Here is an 18,472-nt window from a genome sequence, read left to right as displayed (position 1 = left end):
GTATTTAGTTCTTGTTTCTGTTTGGGGTTTTTCTTTGTATTTTTTTTTCTTTTTATTTCTTTTTTTCTCTATGATTAATTACATCATGAGTTTGGAAGTCTATTATACCTGTGTTATCTGAAATCTTTTCCGTATATGTTAACTAACAATAAGATTATTCCAATCTCTCTGTATCAACATTGTTATTTTGTTTATAACTTTGGAAAATTAATAAAAAGATTTAAAAAGAAAAGAAAAGAAAGTGTGGGGAAATGGGACCCCCCTGGTGTCCAGAGTGGGAAGATTGGACCCCCCCACCTTCCCGGTGTCCAGAGTGGTGAGATGGGACCCCCCTCCCAGGGTCCAGAGTGGGGAGATATTCTTTGTAACGTGCATTGAGGCAGGAAGTTATGGGACCGAAGTGGAGTTGCCCACCCTGCTTGCAGTGGGGCCTACGTGCCATATCTGTAGCAAGACCAATGATATCCCGTTCATAAGCATAGTTCATGAGCCCATTCCTCCTGTCCTCGCTGGCAATCTGTCTCAGATTCAAATTTGTCTCCGTAGATATCGTACTCGGCAAGTGATGAGGAGACCAGCGATGGGTCGGAAGGCGAGAATCGGGAACTGGTGTTAATCAACCAAGGTAAGAAGCAGGGTGTGTGTCCATCCTGTGCTGGAGGTGAGGTGGGGGTAGGTATTGGTATTGGTTTATTCTTGTCGCCCGTACTGAAATGCAGCAAAAGTTCTATGTTCCATCCAAACTGATCATTCCATAGCACGTCAAAGCTTCTGGTAAAATGGTGGTGCGCTGGGACACAGCGACCTCTCTGGATCCAACCAAAAGTGCAATTGTTCATCCTTTATGTCTTTTTCACGATCGTACGACTCTGCTGGATATTACAAGCGCCAAGAACTGTAGGTCCACTCTGCCAGTGAGTTGCTAGGTAACGGTGGAGCTGGATTTTTGCGCACTGTGTTCAGTGGCCCAGAGAAGAAGGCATCTTTGGCGGTTCACACGCCGATGGGTGACGCAGGACATTTTTGTTGGTATTGTAGAAGACTGCGAGTCAGATTCACTGGCTGATTGGTGAGAAGGACGATGGGGGAGCTGTGTGACCTTGGTTGTGATGCAGATCGGACCCTTTTCTGCAGCCGCTGAGTAAGGAGCTGCCAGAATTGGCTGTGTGCCGCCGGGTTGGAGGCTGGCCCCTCACGCTCAGTGCTGCCCTCTACTGTTCGCTCAGTGGGAGACCAGCTGGATTGCCTTGGTGTGTGGCTGCACTGTGCAATATGACGAAGTGCTGCGTGCTCCACAACAACGTCTATGCACCATCAATCACAGGCCATGACACTCGGGGACTTCTACTGCATGTTTTTCCGCTATCATAATTATATATGCTGTGTGTTTAGTCCAGAACTCTATTCTGTTTGGCTATATTCATGTGCGTGGTTGAATGACAAGTAAACTTGAACTTGTAGCAAAAAGAGAAACCATGCAGCACATAATCTTGCATCTGCAGAGATGGATGGATGTTCACCTGGCGAGTTTTGCTTAATCATTGATCTCTGAATGCTCTTTGAAGCTAGAGTCAAATTGCGGCATGTGGATTCTATCGTCACATGGTCGAGGAGCAACTCCCAAGGCCAGGGATATATCAGGATAGTTGGGGTAGAGGTTGTGGGTGAAAGGTGCTGTTGGAGTAGTCTGGATGAATAACTGCAATGCATTTTGTAGATGGCAATTGGTAATTGGGTTATTATTGTCATAAATACCGAAATCGGTAATTGGGTTATTATTGTCATAAATACCGAAATCTGGTGACCAGTGGTGTGCCTCAGGGATCTGTTCTGGGACCCCTACTCTTTGTGGATGAGGAAGTGGAGGGATGGGTTAGTAAATTTGCTGATGACTCAAAGGTTGGAGGTGTTGTGGACAGTGTGGAGGGCTGTCAGAGATTACAGCGGGACATTGATAGGATGCAAAACTGGGCTGAGAAGCGGCAGATGGAGTTCGACCCAGATAAGTGTGAGGTGGTTCATTTGGTAGGTCAAATATGATGGCAGAATATAGTATTAATGGCAAGACTCTTGGCAGTGTGGAGGATCAGAGAGATCTTGGGGTCCAAGTCCATAGGACACTCAAAGCTGCTACGCAGGTTGACTCTGTGCTTAAGAAGGCATACGGTGCATTGGCCTTCATCAATCGTGGGGTTGAGTTTAAGAGCCGAGAGGTAATGTTGCAGCTATTTAGGACACTGGTCAGACCCCACTTGGAGTACCATGCTCAGCTCTGGTCACCTCACTACAGGACGGACATAGAAACCATAGAAAGGGTGCAGAGTAGACTTACAAGGATGTTTAAACGCAAACAACAGGAATTCTGCAGATGCTGGAAATTCAAGCAACACACATCGAAGTTGCTGGTGAACGCAGCAGGCCAGGCAGCACCTGTAGGAAGAGGTGCAGTCGACATTTCAGGCCAAGACCCTTCGTCAGGACTAACTGAAGGAAGAGTGAGTAAGAGATTAGAAAGTTGGAGGGGGAGGGCGAGATCCAAAATGATAGGAGAAGACAGAAGGGGGAGGGATAGAGCCAAGAGCTGGACAGGTGATAGGCAAAAGGGGATATGAGAGGATCATGGGACAGGAGGTCCGGGAAGAAAGACAAGGGGGGGGGACCCAGAGGATGGGCAAGAGGTATATCCAGAGGGACAGAGGGAGAAAAAGGAGAGTGAGAGAAAGAATGTGTGCACAAAAATAATAAGTAACAGATGGGGTACGACGGGGAGGTGGGGCCTTAGCGGAAGTTAGAGAAGGAATATAAGGTGTTGTTCCTCCAACTTGAGTGTGGCTTCATCTTTACAGTAGAGGAGGCTGTGGATAGACATGTCAGAATGGGAATGGGATGTGGAATTAAAATGTGTGGCCACTGGGAGATCCTGCTTTCTCTGGCAGACAGAGCGTAGATGTTCAGCAAAGCGGTCTCCCAGTCTGCGTCGGGTCTCGCCAATATATAAAAGGCCACATCGGGAGCACCGGATGCAGTATATCACCCCAGCCGACTCACAGGTGAAGTGTTGCCTCACCTGGAAGGACTGTTTGGGGCCCTGAATGGTGGTAAGGGAGGAAGTGTAAGGGCATGTGTAGCACTTGTTCCGCTTACACGGATATGTGCCAGGCGGGAGATCAGTGGGGAGGGATGGGGGGGACGAATGGACAAGGGAGTTGAATTCCGCAGGGATCGCTCCCTACCCACATCTTTCCCTCCCCCCCTCTGCATTCCGCAGGAATCGCTCCCTACGCAACTCCCTTGTCCATTCGTCCCCCCATACCTCCCCACTGATCTCCCTCCTGGCACTTATCCGTGTAAGCGGAACAAGTGCTACACATGCCCTTACACTTCCTCCCTTACCACCATTCAGGGCCCCAGACAGTCCTTCCAGGTGAGCAACACTTCACCTGTGAGTTGGCTGGGGTGATATACTGCGTCCGGTGCTCCCGATGTGGCCTTTTATATATTGGCGAGACCCGACGCAGACTGGGAGACCGCTTTGCTGGACATCTACGCTCTGTCCGCCAGAGAAAGCAGGATCTCCCAGTGGCCACACATTTTAATTCCACATCCCATTCCCATTCTGACATGTCTATCCACGGCCTCCTCTACTGTAAAGATGAGGCCACACTCAGGTTGGAGGAACAACACCTTATATTCCGTCTGGGTAGCCTCCAACCTGATGGCATGAACATCGACTTCTCTAACTTCCGCTAAGGCCCCACCTCCCCCTCGTACCCCATCTGTTACTTATTATTTTTGTGCACACATTCTTTCTCTCACTCTCCTTTTTCTCTCTCTGTCCCTCTGGATATACCTCTTGCCCATCCTCTGGGTCCCCCCACCCCTGTCTTTCTTCCCGGACCTCCTGTCCCATGATCCTCTCGTATCCCCTTTTGCCTATCACCTGTCCAGCTCTTGGCTCTATCCCTCCCCCTCCTGTCTTCTCCTATCATTTTGGATCTCCCCCTCCCCCTCCAACTTTCAAATCCCTTACTCACTCTTCCTTCAGTTAGTCCTGACGAAGGGTCTCGGCTGAAACGTCGACTGTACCTCTTCCTAGAGATGCTGCCTGGCCTGCTGCGTTCACCAGCAACTTTGATGTGTGTTGCTTACAAGGATGTTGCCTGGATTGGGGAGCATGTCTTATGAGAATATGTTGCGTGAACTGGGCCTTTTCTCCTTGGAGCGACGGAGGATGAGAGGTGACCTGATAGAGGTGTATAAGATAATGAGAGGCATTGATCATGTGGATAGTCAGAGGCTTTTTCCCAGGGCTGAAATGGCTAGCACGAGAGGGCACAGTTTGAAGGTGCTTGGAAGTAGGTACAGAGGAGATATCAGGGGTAAGTTTTCTTATGCAGAGTGGTGAGTGCGTGGAATGGGCTGCCAGTGGCAGTGGTGGAGGTGGAAATGATAGGGTCTTTTAAGAGACTCCCGGATGGATACATGGAACTTAGAAAAATAGAGGGCTATGGGTAAGCCTAGGTTGTTCTAAGGTAAGGACATGTTCGGCACAGTTTTGTGGGCCGAAGGGCCTGTATTGTGCTGTAGGTTTTCTATGTTTCTATCATTCCACACACAAGTACATTGATGTAGTACAAATAATAATAATACCTAATTTATGGAGCACTTTTTATACAGATGATGTAGTTCAAAGTGCTTTACAATGGGATAAAGTGCAAACATGAAAATAAAAGTCCAAAAGATGTTAGTTAAGACCAAGGTTAAATAAATAGGTTTAGAGCTGGTGTTTAAAAGTGTCAGCTGAGTCTGCATCCCTTATAGTTTTAGGTATTGAGTTCCACAATTCAAAAAAGCTGACCTGACAATTATCTTTTGAGGAAGATTGTTTAAATTTCAGAGACCAGCAGCAGAAGATCTGAGACCTCAAGCAGGATTATAAAACAAAAGGGATTCTGTCAGGTATTCCAGTCCCAGACCATTGAGAGCTTAGGAGACAAGTATGAGAACTTTAAAATCAATTCTAAAAGATACAGGAAGCCACTGCAGGATAGTGTGGATGGGAGTGATATGCTCCCTCATCCTGATTCTAGTTAAAAGTTTAGCCGTGCCACTCTGAATGAGTTGAAGTTTGTCAATAGATTGCTTTGGAAGGCCAGTAAAAAGTGCATCGCAGTTATCAAGACTATTCAATATAAAGACCTGAATTAGTTCTTCAGCTTCATTATGTGACAGAAATGGATGTAGCTGTGCAATATTTCTGAAGAGTAGAGATGCTGCTGTGGTCACTTTCTTTAGGTGGGGTTTAAAATTCAAACATGAATAAGGATAACACCCAGGCTTGCTCCTACTGATTTTACAAGGGGAGTCAAGTTCCTAAGTTTGTCAAGAAGTTTATCTCTTTAGGCTTGGGGACAAAATAAACGTTTTTCAGTTTTATCTTCATTTAGTTTTAGAAAATTATTGCTCATCTATTTGTTTATTGCAGCCATACCGGAAGTCAGTGAAGTTAGGGTGGTATCGTCATCAAGTTCAACTGAAATATACAATGGTGTTGTCTGCATAACTGTGGAAATCAAGCTTATACTCTCTAACGATGTCCCTTAGGGGGTCATATATAAGGAGAAGAGTAGGGAACCAAAGCAGCTTCCCTGAGCAACACCAGCCAGTACATTGTAAATCTTAAAAAGGCTGTATCCAGAGAGGCCTACCTAGTTCTAAAGGCGATCTAGGACAATGTGGTCATTTATGTCAAAAGCAGCACTTAGACCCAGGAGAATTAGAACTGAGGCCCTTTTTGCATCAGTGCTGAGCACAAAGTCACTGACAATTTTGATAAGCGCAGTCTCCATACTGTAGTTTGCTCTTAAACCTGACTGAAACTTTTCTAGAATATTGTTCTCATTCAGAAAGTGGTTGAGTTAGTTGAAAGTGACTTTGCCAAGAATCTAGCTCAGGAAGGGAAAATTTGATGTAGCCCTTAGTTAGCTAGTACCTCACTATCAGAGTTTGGCTTTTTAACTGGGGGTTTGACTGCCACAATTTTAAAGGCATCTTAGAAAAACTCCTGTTTCATGCGATGTGTCCTGAAAATGTGTGTAGGGACAGCAAGTAGACGGGTCACTATTTGTTACAATCTGAGTTCTGAATTTTGATATGGTTGCAGTCTTTTTAAGAATTTGGCAATTGAGGTTGCCAGTATCTGTAGCTTTACTCTCTCTAATCGAAGTAACCTTGTTGATAAAAATATTGCTCGCATTTTGTGGCAGATGCTTGACTGAGGTCATGGTTCAACAGTTGGTTTAAAGTTGAGAATAATAATCTTGAATTGCTGCTATTCTCCGTAATAATCTTGGAAAATAGGCTCTTTGTGTAGAGTGTATAGCAAAGTTAAATGTTCAAGAAGACTAGTTATTTCTTGAAAATATCACAGTAGACTTCTAGTCCAATTTCTTTTGTGGTCTTGGTTACGGCCGGGAGGGCATCAAAAAGTACGAAAAATGATCTGAGATGGTGGGAAAAGAGAGCGAGACATTAATGATATTTAACTCCTTTGTCACTACTAAATCAAGTGTATTTCCAAATCGATGGGTGGGCTCAGTAGCATGTTAAGTAAGATCTAGGCTGTCTAGTATGTTCATGAATTCAGCTGCCATACAGTTTTATTTCAGAGATTATTAATATGAATATTACAATCACCAGAGATCACAATCCTGCTGTATTTCAATATAATAGAGGATGAGAATTCTGAGAGAAAGCAGGCATTGGATTTAGAAGGTCGATAAATGATAACACAGAGGACAGGACCACAAATATTAAACATATGTATCTCAAAACTGAAAAATTGTTAACAGACAGTAGATTTCACCTAAAATGCTCTTTGTACACAGTAGTAAAGGGAAGAGGAATAATAGAATGCAGAGTATAGTGTTCCAGTTACAGGAAAAGTGCAGTTCAGGTAGATAATTAGGTGCAAGGCCATGGTGGGATAGATTGTGAAATCAAGGTTTAATCTTCATTTAACCAAAGGTCCATTCAAGAATCTTATAGCAGAGAGATAAAAGCAGTCCTTGATTCTGGTGGTGTGTGTTTTCCGGCTTTCATATCTTTTGCTCAATTGAACTTAGGACTCCTCGTGTGCAAAAGAAATCCTGCAGATGCTATAAGTCTTAAGCAACACGCACAAAATGCAGATGGGACTCAACAAGTCAGTTAGCACTTATGGAAGGGATTAAATAGTTGATATTTTGGGTTGAGACCCTTAACCAGGACTGGGAAGGACGGGGACTGAAGCCAGAAAAGAGGTTGGTGGTGGGAGGGGAAGATGTATAAGCTGGCAGGGGATAGGTGGGTGCGGGAGAGGAAGATGTATAAGCTGGGGGTGATAGGTGGGTGCGGGAGGGGAAGATGTATAAGCTGGCAGATGATAGGTGGGTGCGGGGGGTGATCTGAGGTAAGAAGCTGGGAGGTGATGGGTAGAAGAGGTAAAAGGACGACGAAGGAGGAATCTAATAGGAGAGGACGATGGACTATGGAAAAAAGAGAAGGCAGAGGGGAACCAAAGGGAGTAGATGGACAGGTGAGTCAAGAAGGTGTGAGAGAGTAACCAGATCGAGGAATAAAAAAATTAAAGGAGGAAGGGGGACAAATTACTGGAAGTGAGAGAAGTTGATGAATCAAGTTGGCAGCTACCCAGACAGGATTTGAAGTATTGCTCCTCCAACCTGAGTTTGGCCTCATCATGGCAGTAGAGGAAACCATGCACAGACATGTCAGAATGGGAATAGGAAGTTGAATTGAAATGGCTAGCCACCAGGAGTTCAATTCTTTAGTTGATTTTGAAATTAAAGGGCATTTCAGAATGCAGTAGAGTGTCAGCCACATTGGTGTGGTCTGGAGTAACACATGTAGGCCAGGTCAGGTGAGGAAGGCACCTTCCTTGAGCAGCTTTAGGAGGTTGATCTGCTGGCTCACAGCACTAGTAACCCCAGAACAATCCTGACCTCCAGTGCATGTTCTTCCTTCAACAGTATGGGTTTTTTTTCCTGGTGATCTGGTTTCTTCCCATATTTTAAAGGTGTACAACACTGTGCAAAAGGCTGAAACATATATATGATATATAGTTAGGGTGCCTCAGACTTTTTGCACAGTACACTATTTGTCAATGTGGAGCAGAGAGCGAGTTTGTAAATCTGGCAGGAGCAAAGGGTGTTGCGAATGGTGAGGGTGGAGTGCCGAGAGAGGGGTGTGGGCCAGGTGCAGAGAAGGAGTGTCAGGGGTGGGGGGGGGGGGTGGCACGGGTGTGGACACACCCAGCTCCGAGATACCAGGGAAGGTCATTTGATGCCAAACAATTGGTTTATTGATCATTACAGAATGTCTCTTTTGTGCTTCCTGCTCCCTCCCCTCTCCTTTCCCTTTTTCCCAGTCATGATTCCCCTCTCCCTGCCCTCTTCCCACTCAGTCTGCATGAGAGACCCACATCAGAATCATGTTTGCCATCACTCACGTATGTCATGACATTTGTTTTTTGTTTGTGGCAGCAGTACAGTGAAATACATAAAATTACTACAGTACTGTGAGAAGTCTTAGACACCCTAGCTGTATATATGTGCCGAAGGTTTGTGCACAGGACTGTATGGGTTTGAGTCGTAGTGACCTGCAACGTGGATGCATGTCCTTTGGTCCAACATGTCCATACCAATTTTGTTGCTCAGTGTGCTAATCCCATCTGCCCATGCTTGGACCATAGCCCTCTGAACCTCTCCTACCCATGTACTTATCTAGGCGGCTTTTAAATATTGATAACGTGCCGACCTTAAATATTTCTAGCAGCTCATTCCAAATATACACCACCCTTTGTGTGAATAGGTTGTGCCCATTGTGCTTTTAAAATCTCTCACCTCTGATCTTGTCCTTAGCATCCCTACCCTTGGAAATAGGATAATGTGCTTTTTCACCCTGTCATGACCTTATCTACTTCTATCAGGTCATCACTCAATCTCCTATGTTCCAGGAAATGAAGAGTTGACATTTCGGGCCCAGACCCTTCATCAGGATTTGTCGATTGTGTATTTCCCTCTTTAGACGCTGCCTCCTCTGCTGAGTTCCTCCAGCATTCTTAGTGTGTTGCTCATGATTTCCAGGATCTGCAGAATCCCTCGTGTCCTATGGTCCACGTCCTAGTCTGCACCACCTCTCCTTGTAACTCTGTCCTCTAAGTCCAGGAAACAGCTTGTTTAATCTTTTGTGCGCTTTTTCTTGTTTAATAACATCTTTCCTGTAATAGGGCAACCAAAACTTTACACAGAACAACTGCTGTGGCATTACCAATACCTTACGGAACCACAGTGTATAACTTCCCTACTCTTCTACTCAGTGCCCTGACTGATGAAGGTCACTGTGCTACTCTCTTTGCCAGTCCATCTACCCTGTGATGCTGCTTTCAGCGAACAATGCACTTTCATTCCTCACTCTGTCTCTTCCATAACGCTCCCTAGGGTCCTACCATTCACTGCATAGGGCCTACCCTGATTTGATCTTACAAATGCAATATCTTACATTTATCTGGATTGAAAGTCATTTGCAAATTCTCAGCTCACACACCTAGCCGACCAAGATCCCCCTGTAACTTTTCATTACACCACCTAGGATGGTAGGTTAATTGGCTGCTGTAAGTTACTTCTAGAATGTAGGTGATTAGTAGAATCTTGGGGGGGGGTCATTGATTGCAGGGAAAGTTAATGGGACAATTGGATTTCCTCTGGTAATAGATTTGACAGACGAAATGCCCTCTTCCTTTGCCAAATGGAAACATAGAATTGGCCAACTATATAGGTTAAACAGCCAATTCCGTCACGGTTGCCAATATTAATATGAGTCTTTGTTTCCTGGCTCACTTTAAATTAAATTAAATTTAAATTTCTCTGCTTTCATTGTGGATTTTAGCTAATATTACAAGATAATTAGTGCACTGTACACTGATAATTAAACACTGTGCACTTTACAGTGTGGTAATAGCCCTTCCAAAGCATATGTGAACATAGAGGTCTGTTAGGAGCACAGTCGAAAATGTGAGTCGGAGTTACCGTATTTCCTTTACTGGTCTTGTGTGTGGTCCTGTTCTCTGATCATCTTTAATGAATATAAGGTTGTTAGCTGATTTTGCTGATGGAAGCAATAAAATAATTTCTTTCCAATGTGTTGCCCTGAAAGGGCAGTAGAAGTAGAAACTGTCAGAGAGCTCTTGGACTCAGAGTTATAGGAAAGTACAGTACAGAAATAGGCCCTTCAGCCCATCTAGTCTGTGCCGAATTATTTAAACTGCCTTCTCCCATCGACCTGCACCAGGACCATAGCCCTCCATACCCCTGCCATCCAAACCTCTCTTAAACATTGAAATCAAGCTCGCACACACCACTTGTGCTGGCTGCTCGTTCCACATCCTCACGACCTTCTGAGTGAAGAAGTTTCCCCTCATGCTCCACTTAAACTTTTCAGCTTTCACCCTTAACCCATGATTTATAGTTGTAGTCCTGCCCAACCTCAGCGGAAAAATCCTGCTTACATTTACCCTATCTATACCCCTCATGATTTTGTATACCTCTATCAAATCTCCTGTCAATCTTCTAAGTTCCGAGGAATACAGTCCTAACCTTTTCAATCTTCCCTTATAACTCAGGTCTTCCAGTCCCAGCAAACGCCTTGTAAATTTTTTCTGAGCCCTGATGAAACACTGGAGCATTTGGAAAGCTATGGACCGTGAGTGGAGAAATGCGATTAATCTGGTGTGGCCATAGTGGGTAGAATAGTCTCCCATTCTGCAAATATCTGTGATTCCACTCTACAGAAAATAGATTGGCTTTGGCTTTGGTCTCTGCCAGTTGGCGTGGAGCAATAGCTGCATAACAGCTGGAAATTGGCTTATCAAGCTTTTTCCCAGGGTAGAAGAGTTCATAACTAGGGGAACTAAGGTGAGGGGGAAAGATTTAAAAGGGATCTGAGGGACAGGTCTTGCATACAGAGGGGGAGTGAGTATGTGCAATGAACTGCCAGGAAAAGTGATAGAGACGGGTACAATAACAATATTTAAAGGACATTTAGGCAGGTATGGATTTAAGGTCAAGTGAAGTTAAAATTTATTATCATGTGCATATATAAATGCTAAGAAAATTGGCTTTTTGCAGAAGCAGCACAGTTCTTGACAAATATTAATTACATACAATTAAATTAACGTAAATTATACATATGACAAAACTAAACATTAAGGCATTTGTGTACATTGAGAGAAATATAGCCTCAGGTAGATGTGGGGTTTTCCAGGTCAATTTGAGAACCTGATGGCAATGGGGAAGATGGAGGCTGGCTCAGATAGATATCTTGGTCAGCATGGAGGGATTGGACTAAATCCAATCCGTGTGCTGAATAGCTCTGCCTCTAAGTGTAATCTCGGCCTTTAAACTCTTTGCAGAGAGCCGAAGGAATTGCTGTTTATCGCCATTCTCTCCGAGTCGTGTGCAAGGCCTGGAAAACCTGTACAGAGTGCGGACGATATTTGACCCACTGGATTGCGACAGCTCCGAAGAGGAGCTGGAATGGATCAACAGGGAGTTCAGGGAGGAGAAGCGCGCCTGGTCCCAGATGACCAGACTCGGTCGCTATAGCGATACCGCATCCTCCAGCGATGAGGAGGTCAAGGACTTGTGCAACATGGCCTTCAAGCCAGTGAGCCAGGTGGAGCAGAAGTGCAGCCCGGTGGCTTTCAGCGCCACCCCTCCGAAGAGACTCCACCCCTTGGTTCGAAGACCAGTTGGGCAGGTAATATTGGCCTCGGTGGATCAGGCAATGCCCTGCAAGAGGCATCGACAGGGGCAAGCCGATAGCTACAGCCGGCCCAGCTTGGATTTGGAGAAAATGCAGCAGGTTGGTGTTGAGTTGGGAGGTGGTCCATACTGAACGGAGTGTGCCTGCATTGCTTTAGAGTGAAGTGGTATTCCTGTTCTCTGGGTACAAGTAGAGCCACACAATACATTTTCTGCTACTGCTCAGCCCAAGGTGAATGCGATCCAGTCTCTTGGGCAGTATTGTACACAGGAAAGTAGGAGCGGGAATAGGCTACTTGGCCCCTTAAGCCTGCCCTGCAGTTCAATTATGATCATGGCTGATCTGCCTCAGGGCTCAGCTTCTTCTTTTCCTTGCAATAGCCCACAATCTTTCAAAAAAATTCTCACCTCTCCTTAAATTTTCCCTTTATTAAACAAAGGATATACTACCATTTAAGGTGGGGGGGGCAAGTTCAAAGGAGATGTTTGGGGTAAGATTTTTATGCGGAGTGGAGGGCACCTACAATACACTGCCAGGGGAGGTAGCAAAGGCACTTTGGATGGAGTCATTTAGAAAGGCACATGAGGGATATGGACCTTGTGTAGGCAGAGGGGATTAGTTTCATTAGATACATGATTACTGGCTTAATTTGTTTGGCACAACATTGTAGGCTGAAGGACCTGTTCCTTTTCTGTACTGTTCTATGTTGAGATCTCTCTCCATTTAGATCAGGGGTTCCCAAACTTTTTTTTTATGCCATGGACCACTACCATTAACCGAGGGGTCCATGGACCCCAGATTGGGAACCCTGATTTAGATCATTGTCAGACTGTTGAATGCTCTAAGTGATCCAGGCTCCACAACATTCTAGAGTAGAGAATACCAGAGTTTCCCTACCCTCTGAGCGAAGAAATTCCTGCACACCTCAGTTTTAACTGACTGCCTTCTTATCCTGTCAATATGTGTCCTTGCTTGTGACTCTTCCCACTGGTCAAAACAGTTCAACATCTACCCTGACAAACCCCCTTTGAATCTTATGTGTCTCAATAGGATCACCCTTCATTCTCTGAAACTCCAGAAAATATATCGGCAAAGGTTATGACAAGGCAAACCTCTCATCTCAGGAATTATCCTCGTGAATCTCTTCTAGACCATTTCCAAAGCTAGAATGTCCTTCTTTTAATACAGAGACCAAAGATGTGCATGAAATTCCAGCTATGGCCTCATCAGCACAGTGGACAACTGTACGTAGAGCACAGAACTGTACAGGACAGAAACAGGCCCTTCGGCGCACAATGTTGTGCTAAATTAATTAAGCTAATGCTGATGAATTACACTAATCCCTTCTGCCTGCACATATTTTGTATCTCTCCATATCCTATTGAAGACCCTTGTGCGGTGGTGTGGAGATACATCTCTACTAAAGAGGTGTAAGGCCCTCCTCCCCCACCCGCCGGCTAGCCCACAGGTCAGCCTTGGGCAAGGTGTAGCACTTGCTTAGCTCCCCCCGCCCCCCCCACTTTGATCAGCGTCACTTGAAGCCGTGGGAGCAGGTGGTGGATGGTCGTCTGGTCGTCCGAGCAGCCGGTGCATATCACAGGTCCTGGTTATGTGACCTCTGATGCCAGGCAGACAATCTCTGAAGAGTATTGATTATGGCTGGGGGTGGGGGGGGTCACCCGTCATGTGAAGACACTGCCCAGAAGAAGGCGATGGCAAACTACTTCTTCAGAAAAAATTGCCAAGAATAATGATGGTCACGGAAAGACCATGATCGCCTGCGTCATATGACACAACACATAACAAATGAATGATCTAGGACCCCGTTAAATGCCTCTGTTGTATCGGTCTTCACCACTACCACCAGTAGCTCATTCCAGGCGCCCACCACTCGAGTAAAATCGGTAAAATGGTTTATTATCACATGTTTCGCATGCCATCCATATAAATCATTTAATTACATCAGATCATTAATAAAACACATCACCCGCCTCTCTCTTGAGTTTTCCCTTTCTCACCTTAAATCAGGTGTTTCCACCCTGGAGTTCATGGACTCCTTGCTTAATGGCATTGGTCCATGACACAAAAAAGGTTGGGAACCCCTGCCCTAAATGCATGTGCTTTAGTAATAGACATTTCAATCTTGTGATAAAGATGCCAGTTGTCTACTGTAACTACACCTCTGATAATTTTATTGAGTTTCTCTGGCCTTCCCTTAGCCTTTGCTGCTCCAGCGTGAGCTTGCCCAGTCTCACCTGAGAGCACATGGCCTCTAATCCAAACAGCTTCCTCATAAACTTTTGCTGCATCCTTTCTAAAACCTCCACATCCTTCGTATAATTGGGCAATATCTGTCTGTTTTAAATGCCAACCCCCAAAAGGTATTTGTATTGTTAATTACTGCTGCATCTGCCTGCTTACCTTTGTTTGATCCACAGAAAGCAAGCATCTATATCTCTCCATACTCTCTTCAGTTAGATGATAGTCAGCCCTTTGATTCCTCTGACTGAAGTGTATGACTTCACGCTTCATTGCATTAAAATCTGTTTGCCAGCTCTTAGCCCACTGTTTCAAGCTGCCTGTAGCCTTTCACAGAGTCGAAGCATGTTCAGTACACCTCTCCTGTTTGGCATTGTTGAGAGTACGTTTGGACATTTGAATTAGGAGTGGAAATCGGCCTCTCAGAACCTTAGGCCTGCTCCAGCATTTAATAAGATCAGCTCTTAACTAAGTGTAACTCCACATTCCCATCTATGCCTAGTAACTTTTCACCCTCTTTCTTATTAGATTAGATTAGATTCAACTTTATTGTCAATGTGCCCATGCCTATCTGCCCATGTCTCTCAGATATTCAAAGAATCCACTTTCATTGCACTTTGAGGAAGAGAGTTCCAAGGATTTATAATCCTCTGAAAGAATAGAAGTTTATCCTTATCTGAGTCATCAATGCACAACCCCTTATTTTTAAGCAGTGACCCCCTTTCACGAGGAAAAACATCCTCACTACATCTATCCAGCTGAGACCTCTCAAGATCTTGCATGCTTCAGTCAAAAACTTAAATTTGTCTCTGGACCTAACTCAGAATAATGCTTGGGTACACTACCTCTCAGAGAATCGGTTTATTTAATGACTTTGACAGAAGAAGTAGTAATTGGACCCTTCATGTGGTTGAGAAGTCCCTCCACAACTGCTGTTGTGTTGGTTCCCCCAACAGGTTGCTCTGTGCTCCAGATTTCATCATCTGCGTCTCTTGTATTTCCAACAATTGGACCTCTGTAAGTGCCTTGCTTATCAAAGCCTACGGAGGTGAAGTTGTGCTGGGGCAGACGTTCTGGTAACTAATGAACTCTCAGGCATCGGTATAATGGTCCAAACTGTTCTCACAATGTGGTGCAGGCTGCCTGCTACCCTGAGGGGCAGGTCCTCACTCTTCTGACATAGCCCAGGGCGGCCTGGATCTCTCCCAGCACAGGTGACCGGCTGCACTGACAGCCTGCGAAGCCTGCCCCTCACCAGGCTTGTCATCTGCCAGAGCTGCTGATGCAGTGACTGCTTGTCAGCACCTTTGTCACTGCCCTCGCTAGCTAGGACAATGCCGCTCAGCCCATTGAATTAATGCCAGCCCTCAAAGGATTCACCAGTATTCAAAGTCATTCAAGATCCTCTTCCTTAGAAAAAAGGTTAAATGCAAAAATAAAAATTAAATGAAAAGCGTACACACCACAGCATACACTTAATCCCAGTTTTTAAAAATAAAAAGTAGCTTAATTACATCAGCTAAAAGGCTTTACATTTTCCCCAGAGCTAACTTTTCCCACTGATTACACTCCCTTGTTCTAATTGACATCTGCACACAGAAATGGGCCTTCCAGCCTAGCAAAGTCCACTGTGACCATGAAGTCCCATCTGTACTAATCCCATTTACCATCATTTCCCTAGCATTCGGTGTACTGGCAATCCAAATACTCGTCCAGATACTTCTTGTGAAAGTCTCTGCCTCCAGCCGCTCAGGCAGAATTTCCAGATTCCAAGAAACCATCTGCGTGAAAATATTTCTTCTTGCATCCCCATGCTAAACCTGCTACTCCTTATCTTAAATCTGTACCCTCTAGTTTTAGATATGTGAACATAGAAAAGCTTCTTTCTTACTACTCTGTCAAGGTCTCTCTCAACGTTGTGTATCTCTATCCTTTTGCGATTCAAGCCAAGCAAGCCCAGCCTATACAGTCTGTGTCTGATTTTCTGATTTTGATTCTTGACTTTTCAACAGCATCTTTTAGTCTTGCTTGTTTTCAAAGATGCTTGAATTTGATAATATTTACTTCTTTCAACTTCATCTTCATGGACATAATATTTTCTTTTCTTTTGTTGTTTGTAGGATGTGGGTGTCTCTAGAAAGTCTGGTGTTTATTGCTCCTGCCTAATTGCAAGGCAGGGGTGAGCTTCTCAAGGACAATAAATGGGGTACGATCCCATAGCCATTGAGCTATAGAATTGTCCTGTACATAAGTGGGTCCATAAGTCTCCAATGTCCATCCCAACCTTTTCACCAATCTACACTAATCACATTTTCTGCACTAGGGTACATATCCATTTATGCCTTACCTATTCATTGCCTTACAATCACTATTAAGAAACATTTGGAGAGGTATCAGAATTCTCTGGTAATGAGTTACAGATACTCTCTGTATTAAAAGCATTCCTCAAAGAATCCCCTTTAAAACTCTCTCCTCTCACCTTAAACCTGTTCCTCTTGTATTTAATACCGCATGGGAAAAAGATTCTGGCTATCCATCCTATTTATGCTATTTATAATTTTATATACATTGATGAGGTTATCCCTCAACCTCCTTTACTCCATGGAAATCAAGCCCAACTTTTCCCCCACATCTAAAGTCCTCCAATCCAAGTAAAATCCTGGAGACCTCCTCTGCACCCTCTCACACAATCACATTATTATTCGTATACAGGGGCGTATCTATGGAAAATAGCCCCTGTGGCAAGCACTGAAATTGTGCCCCTATCTAAACATCTGACACCCATCTTTTAGATAACTTTACCATAATATCAGTTCAAAAATACAAGTCAAGCTCGTTAATCTTTTACTTAACAAGTGATAGCACTATGTGAAAATTATAACTACACCTTCCTTGCTTTCACTGATGCAAGTTGGTCTATGATGTGATCAAAGTCAGTTTTTTCAGTTTCTTCTCTTTCTACACTCAGCAGAGCAAGATCACAGAGTCTGCCTTGACCCATGGAGGCTCTCAAATATGAAAGTATTAGTTTTAACTTGCTGAATGATCTCTCACAGCTGGTGATGGAAACTGCGATGGTTAGCATTATCTGAATAGCAATGCGAAGATTGGGGAAGACGCTCTCAGCACCATACTGAACAATAAATTCAAGAAGCTCTTCAGGTCTTGATACTTTCATGTTGACCCGCCTTGATAGCAACATTCTGCAATCCAGAATTTCTTCATATAGCTGCTGTCCATCAGCATCCGAGCTGTACAATTCACCCAAATTTTCACACTTCTTTAGGTCGTTACTGTCGGCGCCGTAACACAATCCCTCGACATCGAGAAGGAACTCAAACTTGGCGTCAGTGTCATGTAAGTGAGCGAACCTTTCGTCCATTTCTCTGTGAAGACGGTCGAGTGTTCCCTTCATGACTCTTTCCATTTCCTCCTTAGCTGTTAACCCAGCGTCTCTTGAGTTCTCATCAGCTATTCGTTTCTTTCGTCTCTGACGTCTTTCGACTTCAATATTCCATTTTTGACAGAGACCGACTCCGCCTTCAAGTGACTCACTGACCAACACTTCTCTTTCATCATAAAAATGATCTCGGAGGGCTTTCAAATCCAGGGCAGCTTCGTGGAAGTTCATGCTAGGATCCTGCAGCCTCTTTTGAATATGGTCAATGCGAATGAATACTTTGTTCCAAAATCCTAGCAAAATCAGAAAATCGTAACTCAACGTTGCGGTTGTACAGCTGCCTTGCGTCACTTCTTGTTTCACTGGAAATTCGTTTTCATTGTCTATCATGTCCTGGAGAACTTGAAGTATCTCCTCAAGGTACTTGCTGACGGGCTTCACTGCTTCTGTCCTTGCACTCCACCTGGTTTCGAACTCCGACTTAACAACCACAGGCACGGCGTTTTTGAGTTTTTCCCAGTGCTGTGTTGAACGAGAGAAAAACACGTAGAGAGCTTCGATGGTTCCAAAAAATGTGACCATCATTGTATCCTGCTTGGCTACATGTACACCCACCAAGTTGAGTGATTGTCGTTATTCACAAATAATGCCAGGTTGTTTTTCTCACTTATTCTTTGATGAACACCACTTCTGTGTCCAGCAGCGTTGTCATAGCACTGTGACTGACAATCTAGTAGCTCCATTTCGTCCTTCTCTAGCTGCTTCAAGATGTCTTCAACCAAGCTCTCAGCATCCTTCTGGCTTATCTGGATAAAACCAAGGAAGGATTCTCTAACACGGACTGTTTTCCTCTCAAAATCAACTTCCACATACCTCACTACTTCTGACATCTGCTCACGGTGTGCCTGATCAGGAGTCGAGTCGAACATGAGACCATAGTACTTGGCTTTTCGAATGCTTCTCAGTAAACTCTGGCGAACAGTAGATGCCATC

The 18,472-nt window shown here is 44.5% G+C and overlaps 1 protein-coding gene across 3 annotated transcripts in view; it reads left to right on the top strand.

Moving 5' to 3' along the window:
• si:dkey-16j16.4 (uncharacterized) overlaps positions 1–18,472 on the top strand; it is a 97,289-nt gene that overhangs the window by 26,377 nt on the left and 52,440 nt on the right. For 2 of the 3 annotated variants that reach the window (XM_063072665.1, XM_063072649.1), the window contains exons 2-3: positions 547–625; positions 11,468–11,919. In XM_063072665.1, the coding sequence (XP_062928735.1) occupies positions 547–625; positions 11,468–11,919 (531 nt within the window). Of the gene's footprint in view, positions 1–546; positions 626–11,467; positions 11,920–17,365; positions 17,437–18,472 lie in introns of all 3 variants that reach the window. The other variant, XM_063072657.1, reaches the window with a different exon arrangement.

The sequence above is a fragment of the Mobula hypostoma genome, chromosome 2, assembly GCF_963921235.1.
Source record: "Mobula hypostoma chromosome 2, sMobHyp1.1, whole genome shotgun sequence".
Lineage (NCBI taxonomy): Eukaryota > Metazoa > Chordata > Chondrichthyes > Myliobatiformes > Myliobatidae > Mobula > Mobula hypostoma.
The sequence above is the reverse complement of the archived record's forward strand: the minus strand, read 5'-3'. Positions and strand labels throughout refer to the sequence as shown.